Here is an 8474-nt window from a genome sequence, read left to right as displayed (position 1 = left end):
AATCAACCACTTGATTTCCACCTTCATTAGGCAATGTATTTGACGGAATATCCAAAGATAGAGAAAGAGTAGGTGTAGGCATAACATGTTATTGTAGAGGGTATTGAGGTTGCATAGAGCATTGCGATGTAAAAGTGGAGGATGAATTATCCAATAAGGTTGCATTGACTGTAGCAGGAGAAGAACTAGACGAGTGCAATAAGGAAGAAATAGGCACAATTGTGGTTGTGGAAGAGGAGAAGGTATCTGGACAGTAAGCGGGGCATCATTGGTTGATGTAGTAGGCACCATAGCGTCATCCTGAGTAGCAAAGGGAAAAATTGTTTCGTCAAAAACAACATGACGTGAGACAAAAAAGTTAGAAGAAGTAGGATCAAAACACTTATAACCTTTATGAATTTTGCTATATCCCAAAAACACACACCTCTTAGAACGAGGAGATAATTTATCCTCCGTATAAGGGCGAAGCCATGGAAAGCAAAGACAACCAAACACATGCAACAAAGATTAATCAGGGTCACAATTAAAAAAGATGCGAAAGGGAGGCTGATTATTTAGACGGGAGTCGGTAATCTATTTATGATATAAACAGCAGTATCAAAAGCATTTGTCCAAAATTTTGAAGGAACACTTGCATGCGTTAATAAGGCACGACTCGTCTCAACAATATGTCAATGTTTACGTTCAACACAAGCATTTTGTTCCGGGGTATAAGGACAAGAAGAACGTTGTGTAATACCATTGTCTCTTAAATATGATGTTAATGCCTGATACTCTCCTCCCCAATCTCCTTGAAAGCTCTTAATTGGACGACTAAAGTATTTTTTCCACAATTTTTTGAAATTGAATAAAAATAGAAAGAACCTCAGACTTGAATTTAAGAAATAACTAAATCTAAAGGGCATGCCGCTTGAAAACTAGACTCAACAAATGGAATTTTGTGACTCTTGCTAATAGTACAGGTTGGACACAAACTAGAAGACCCACAACTAGATGGAATAAAAGTATTAGATGGCAAGGCCCGACAAACGGTAGGATAAGATGTGTGAACCAAACGCGCATGCCAAACACCAAGTGAAGCTGCATAAGAAGCTGGTGAAGAAATTGACTTCAATATCGGAAGGGAATATAAACCTCCATCAATCGGTCCTTTGTGAAGAGTTGCCCTCGTTTCCAAGTCCTTCATCAAAAAATAGTTAGGAAAAAATTCAATGGACACTTGGCTAGAATTAGTAAAAGAACTGATAGATAGTAAATATTGGGTAGTAGTGGGAACATGAAGAAGACTATCAAGAACATACGACTTATCGGAAATAAATAGAGATTCTTTACCAATATGCGAGATGGAAAATTTGGAACCATTATCTAGGGTAACTTCTTCGGGACCATGATATGCTGAGTGAATTGCAAGGTTGTTGAGATCAGATGTCTGATGATGCGTGGTGCCACTATCCATCAACCAATTTTGCGCCGCTTGGGAAGAAGCACTTGCTAGATTTGAAGAGGGACGTCCAGATACCCGATTTCCATTCGTAGTCCTAGGTGACGGACAAACACGTGCATTGTGACCCTTTCCTTCACAATTATGGCAAACAATTCCAGAAAAATCAGAGGAAGGTTGTGGATTTTCAGAGTAAGTTCCTGAATGAATTGTGGGGGCATAATGCCGACTTTGAGATTGTGGTGAACTTCCATGGCTAGAAAAGTGTCCACGACCTTGACTAGTACTCCCCCTACCGCGTCCACACTGTGTAGAGATTGAACTTTGTGTGTATTGTGCTATTAGGGAAATAACATTACTAGCATCTTCACGTTTTAATTGTCTTTCTTCATTCAACAACATACCATAAAGTGCATCAAAGGTAACATCCTCATGACGTGATTCAAACGACCTTGTGAAGGGGCGATAGGCAGGGCCTAATCCAGCAAGAACAAACTCCACTAAGTCATCATTAGTGACCGGGTGCTGCAAGGCAACTAACTTATCAGCAATCGCTTTTACCCCTTGCACGTAACATTCAATAGTAGCATTATCACGACGCAAGTTGTGTAATTGCGCCTTAAGTTCTCGAATCAGTGGTTTAGACCCAGTGGCATAGGCTGCCACAAGTTTTTCCCAAGCCGCACGAGCTGTTTCTGCTCCGACCAATTGAGGGAGAATGCTTTCTGAAACTGAAGCAACTATCCAACTCAAGACGAGTTGATCTTGACGCACCCAAACCTTATATGCAGGATTTGGTTGATCACCATCCAAAACGCGCGGTGGTACTGGTTCGCTACCATCAATATAATGGTTAAGACTACAACCACAAATCATTGGAAGAAATTGTGTCTTCCAAAGCAGGAAATTTGTTGACGTGAGCTTTATAGGCAATTGGTGAGCGAGATTAGGCATAGGAAAATAGTTTCCCATGGCATTCGTTGAAACAACTGAAGTTGCCAGGGCAGAAGTGGTCGCATTAGTTTCTCCCATTAGGATAGGTCGTTTCTGATCAATTATTTTTTATTCAGAACGAAAAGAAAAAATTGGTTGTTAAACCAAAAGGCTCAAATACCATGAAAGAGTTCTTTATTCATATGTAAAATATGTACAACAATAATGAATATATATAGAAAACCAAATAGTGAAAAAACGTACGGGAACTAGGCATCAAGGATTAAGGAGAAGTAGTTTCCTTAGACATCACAACTTAACCTTTTACATAGTTTAAATATACTAGGAATCTATATCTAAGAAGCCTATTCTTTACAAACAACAAACAAAAAATGGAGAAAATAATAAAATTGGACGAACGGTACAAGCAATTTTTTTTATAAGTGTCATTGAGTAATTACTTTATTCAACGGTTGCTTAGTTAATAGTTATTAGCTCAGAATATTACTTTTTTGTTTGTTGAAGAAAGTCGGAATCAAGAAGAAAGATGACTTTCTATGATAACAACTATTTCACTGATCATATGAAAAATCAACCCGTAAAAATATCATCCTTTTTTTGGCCTATTTTGTGTTAAATTAAAGTTATATAGATAAAGAGAAGTCGGGACATAAATGTTAAAATATTTCACTAACGAAGCATATAAGTAAATAACACAAATTAAACAAGTATATGATATGCTTAAAACATTATTAAAATTAAATAAACAATTGTACTAATATGTTTAAAACATTATTAAAATTAGGAAAAAGGACAAATATACCCCGAACTGTCGTAAATTGTATGCAGATACCCTCCGTCATACTTTTAGGACATTGGTGACCCTGCCGTCTAAAAACTAGAGCATATGTATCATTTATACTAACGGATATACACGTATCATAATATATATATATATATATATATATATATATTATATGATAGTACATGAAAATAAATAGCTTCCGTCAAATCCAAAATTTTCTTGTCATTATAAGTCGTGCCAAAGCATCAAAACTAATGGAACCCAACTGATTTTGATCATGACATCAAATAATGAACAATATTTAATTTGTTAGGCAGAAATATATGTATTTCAACTTTAAAATTTTATTTAATCTAATTTTTAATATATACCAACAAAAAAGAACTAGAACAACATTCTTGGAATAGACAATAAAAGTTTGGATTTATTTTTTAAAAATAAGTGAGTTAATCAAATTTGTATAAATTGTTCATGGCTTCCCATTATCTCAAGACATTAGTGGAATAGCATTAAGCAAAAAATGAGAAAATCAAAGATATGTTTGGATTATTTTGAGAGCATCAAAATCATCAAGTCACCTTCTAAGTTATGTTATATAAGCTCCTAATACCTCCATTCTAAAACACACAAGAAAAAGAAAAACAAACCAATAGCTAGCCTTAGAATCCAATTCATCTCAATGGGAAGCCAAATGAAGAAGCAATTTGCTTGTGCTTTGGCATTTTTCTTGGTTGCCACATGCACTATGGCATACTCACCTTATTCTTATGAAACAACAGATTCAACATACAAAAAAGTACCAACCACAATTGCTAAAAGTGAAGACTACGAGGTACCCTCAATGCCTGAAAATGAATATAAGACGTCATTTTTGCCAAAGAATGATTACTACAAAAAGACATTAGTTTCAGAAGATAATGAAAAGAAAGTACCTTCGGTTGCTGAACATGAATACAAGGTACCCTCAGTGCCTAAATCAGAATACAAGATGTCGTCTTTTCCAAGAAACGAATATTTCAATAAGCCATCAATTCCAGAAGATAGCTACAAGAAGGTGTCATATGTTCCAGAGGCAGAATACAAGGAGTCATTTTTGCCAAAATTTGACTACTTTAAGAAGCCATCAGTTTCAGAAGATAACTATGAAAAGGTGTTCTATGTTACAAAGGTTCCCTCAGGGCCTAAAGAAGAATACAAGGTGTCTTCTTTGCCAAAGAATGACTACTACAAGAAGCCATTAGTTTCAGAAGACAACTACAAGAAAGCGTCATACGTTCCAGAGCTACACTCGATAGCTAAACCAGAACATAAGGAGTCATTTTTGCCAAAATTTGACTACTTTAAGAAGCCATCAATTCTAGAAGACAACTACAAGAAGACGTCATATGTTCCAGAGGTACCCTCGATGGATAAATCAGAATATAAGGAGTCATTTTTGCCAAAATTAGACTACTTTAAGAAGCCATCAATTTCAGAAGAGAATTATGAAAAGGTGTCATGTATTCCAAAGGTTCCCTCTGTGCCTAAAGAAGAATACAAGGTGTCTTCTTTGCCAAAGAATGATTACTACAAGAAGCCACTAGTTCCAGAAAATAACTACAAGAAGGTGTCATATGTTCCAAAGGTGCCCTCAGTGCCTAAAGAAGAATCCAAGGTGCCTTCTTTGTCAAAGAATGACTACTACAAGATGCCATCAATTTCAGAAGATAACTACAAAAAGGTTTCATATGTTTCAAAGGTGCCTTCAGTGCCTAAGGAAGAATACAAGGTGCCTATTTTGCCTAAGAATGACTACTACGAGAAGTCATCAGTTTCGGAAGACAACTACAAGAAGGTGTCATATGTTCCTAAGACCCTCTGTACCTAAAGAAGAATACAAGGTACCTTCTTTGTCAAAGAATGACTACTATAAGAAGCCATTTGTTGTAGAAGATAACTACAAAAAGGTGTCCTCAGTACCTAAACCAGAATACAAGGTGCCGTCTTTGCCAAAAAGTGACTACTACAAGAAGCCATCACCTTCTCCATCACCACCACCTCCATATTATTAAATTTCCACATTTCATGTTCAACATGCATGCTTCATTTAAGTCCTTTTCCAGCTCAACATATATAGCCCACAGGGTTATCGTATTTCGAGTTAGAAGGCATGATATCAAAATTTGTAATTCTTTAATTAATTGAATCTTTTCTTTTCCTACTTCGGATTGTAATTGTATTGTCATTAAAATTCTATTTTCAATGTTCCAAGAGATACATTTCAATTGGAGACAAGTTCTTTTTATTGAATGTTTATTGGAAAAAGGCTTAAATATGCGATCAAATTTTTGAGATAAAAGTTCATCTATGTCATCCGTTAAAGTTTGACTCATGTATATCATTTCTGTTTGAGAAAAGACTCATCCGTTATACTTTTAAAAATGCCCTCCCTTTTAATTTTCCAGCCGTTTAGATTACTACTTCAGATATTAAAGCATTTAACGGTGGTTAATATGGTGCAATTAGCGCCATAAATTGTAATTTAGGTGTATTTAGCGGCAATTTGTAAATTTTAAGTGGCAATTTAATCAAACGTAAAATTAATTTGTGTGAATCAAGTGGTGGTTATCCAAATACCAAATAGTTAACCAAACATAAAATTAATTTGTGTTATATAATTATATATTAGAAAAATAATAGTTGAATATTAGTGAGTGATTAATTAGACGTGTTTAGTGGCATTTATGTGAATTCATGGTTTGGGTAAATTTAATACGTGAATTTATAGATGTTGTTTATGTGCATTTAACGACAATGGTTTATGAGAATTTAGTAGCTTTTAGGTGAATGCAACAAGAATTTAGGTCTGGGGTTCGAACCTGGGTATGGAGAAAATTCTGTTGGGAGCGCCACTTCTGAATGGACCCTGCAGTGCGCGATCTGGATTTAGTCAAAGCTCCATTATGGGCTCCGGACACCGGATTGGGAAACCAAAATAAGAAACAAGAATTTTTGTGAAGTTAGCAGCCGAATAAGGTAAATTTAGGTGAATTTAGCAATGATTTAGCTAATTACCAAATAGTTAAACCAAACATATAATTAAATATATGGTATATATTAGAAATATATAATAGCTTCCAATATATTGTCATTCTTGGTATTGTAAAGTATGTATAATGTATGGTCCAATGATGTGAATTTTAAGTAGTGCTCAAATATCAATCAAGTACATAGAACTTTCTAACTCAACTAATTCTCATGACATAAAATAATGAATAATATTTGTTAGGCCAACAACACAAGTATTTCAACTTTAAAAATTTTATCTAGTCAATTTTTCAGTGTACCAACAAAAAAGAACAAGAATAACATTCTTGGAAGTCAATAAAAGATTAGACTTGATTTTCAATTTTCCAACAAAAATTGTTCATGGCTTCCCATTATCTCAACACCTAATAGAAAAATCTTGAGAGCATCCAAATCACCATCTTAGTTAAGCTATATATAAATACCTACTTCCTGCATTCTAAAACACAAGAAAAAGAAAAATATAACCATCTAGCCTTAAAATACAAATATTCTCAATGGGAAGCCAAATGAAGAAGCAATGGCCCCAATTTGCTTGTTCTTTGGTATTTTTCTTGATTGTCATATGCACTATGGCATATTCACCTTATTCTTATGAACCATCAGATTCAACATACAATAAAGCACCAACCACAGTAGCTAAAAGTGAAGACTACAAGGTTCCCTCGGTGCATAAAGAGGAATACAAGGTGCCATCTTTATCAAAGAATGACTACTACAAGAAGCCATCAGTTTCAGAAGAATACTATAAAAAGGTGTCATAGGTTCCAGAGGTACCCTCAGTGCCTAAAGAGGAATACAAGGTGTCTTCTTTACCTAAGAATGAATTCTACAAGAAGCCATCAGTTACAGAAGATAACTATAAGAAGGTGTCGTCAATTTCAAAAGATAACGACTACAAGGAACCCACAGTGCCTAAAGAGGAATACAAGATGTCTTCTTTACCAAAGAATGACTACAAGAAACCATCGGTTCTAGAAGATAACTACAAGAAGGTGCCAACTGTTCCAGAGGTACCCTCAATGCCTAAACAAGAATACAAGGTGTCGTCTTTGCCAAAAAATGACTACTACAAGAAACCATCAATTCCAGGAGATAATTACAAGAAGGTGTCATTTGTTCCTAAGGTACCCTTAGTGCCTAAGCAAGAATACAAGGTGCCTTCTTTGCCAAAGAATGACTACTACAAGAAGCCATCAATTTTAGAAGATAACTATATGAAGGTGCCATATGTTCCAAAGGTACCTTCAATGCCTAAACAGGAATACAAGGTGCGTTCTTTGCCAAAGAATGACTATTACAAGAAGCCATCAAATCCAGAAGATAACTACAAGAAAGTGTCATATGTTCCAGAGGTACCCTCAGTGCCTAAAATGGAATATAAGGTGCCTTCTTTGCCTAAGAATGACTATTACAAGAAGCCATCATTTCCAGAAGATAACTATAAGAAGGTGCCATTAGTATCAACAGATAATGACTACAAGGTACCCTCCGTACCTAAACAAGAATACAAAATGCCTTTGCCAAAGAATGACTACAAGAAACCATAAATTCCAGAGGATAATTACAAGAATGTGCCAACAGATTTTACTAACAACTTAAGTTGGTTAGTATTCTACTAACAAATTACCAACATATTTCTAACTAAACTATATTTTAAAACTTAACAACGAAATTCTAATAGATTACCAACCAAATCTTACTAACTAATTTTTTTAGTTGGTAAATACGACGGGAAAAAATGGCGCCAATTTTAGCAACATTCTATCCATGGATTACCAACTGAAATATTACTAACGCACACCTTTTGTTGGTACTATTACCAATGAAGTATATATCGGTTGGTAAATATGACAAAAAAATTATTTGTATACTTTATTAACATATTACCAATGAATTACTAACCAAACATTTACCAACGGCAAGATTGTGTTGCTAAATTTACCAACCAAATATAAATGTGTTGGTAAATTAGTAACGAAATATAATTTGTTGGTAAACTTGCCAACCAATATCCAATTAGTTGAAAATTTTGCCGACGAATAAAGATTGTAGTTAGTAAATTACTAACATCATTAAAATAGTTGGTAATATACCAACCGATCATTAATCCATTGGTAAATAAAATTTATTGGTAAATTATTAATTACTAACTTATATTTGAATAGTTGGTAAATTTATCAATTGAAGTTAAACTTTTTGGTAAATCAGCGTCTAGTGTTGAGGCTT

The 8474-nt window shown here is 34.7% G+C and overlaps 1 protein-coding gene and 1 pseudogene across 1 annotated transcript; both read left to right on the top strand.

Moving 5' to 3' along the window:
• Nucleotides 1-3858: 3858 nt before the first annotated feature.
• Nucleotides 3859-5046, top strand: LOC102591327 (titin-like). Its single transcript, XM_015304591.1, has 2 exons — nucleotides 3859-4083; nucleotides 4204-5046. The coding sequence occupies exons 1-2, from the start codon at nucleotides 3859-3861 to the stop codon at nucleotides 5044-5046; spliced, it is 1068 nt and encodes a 355-aa protein (XP_015160077.1).
• Nucleotides 5047-6742: 1696 nt separating this feature from the next.
• Nucleotides 6743-8474, top strand: part of LOC102591995 (periaxin-like) — a 21055-nt pseudogene continuing 19323 nt past the window's right edge.

The sequence above is a fragment of the Solanum tuberosum genome, unplaced genomic scaffold (assembly GCF_000226075.1).
Source record: "Solanum tuberosum cultivar DM 1-3 516 R44 unplaced genomic scaffold, SolTub_3.0 scf00562, whole genome shotgun sequence".
Classification (NCBI taxonomy): domain Eukaryota; kingdom Viridiplantae; phylum Streptophyta; class Magnoliopsida; order Solanales; family Solanaceae; genus Solanum; species Solanum tuberosum.
This window is presented reverse-complemented; position numbering and strand designations above follow the sequence as displayed.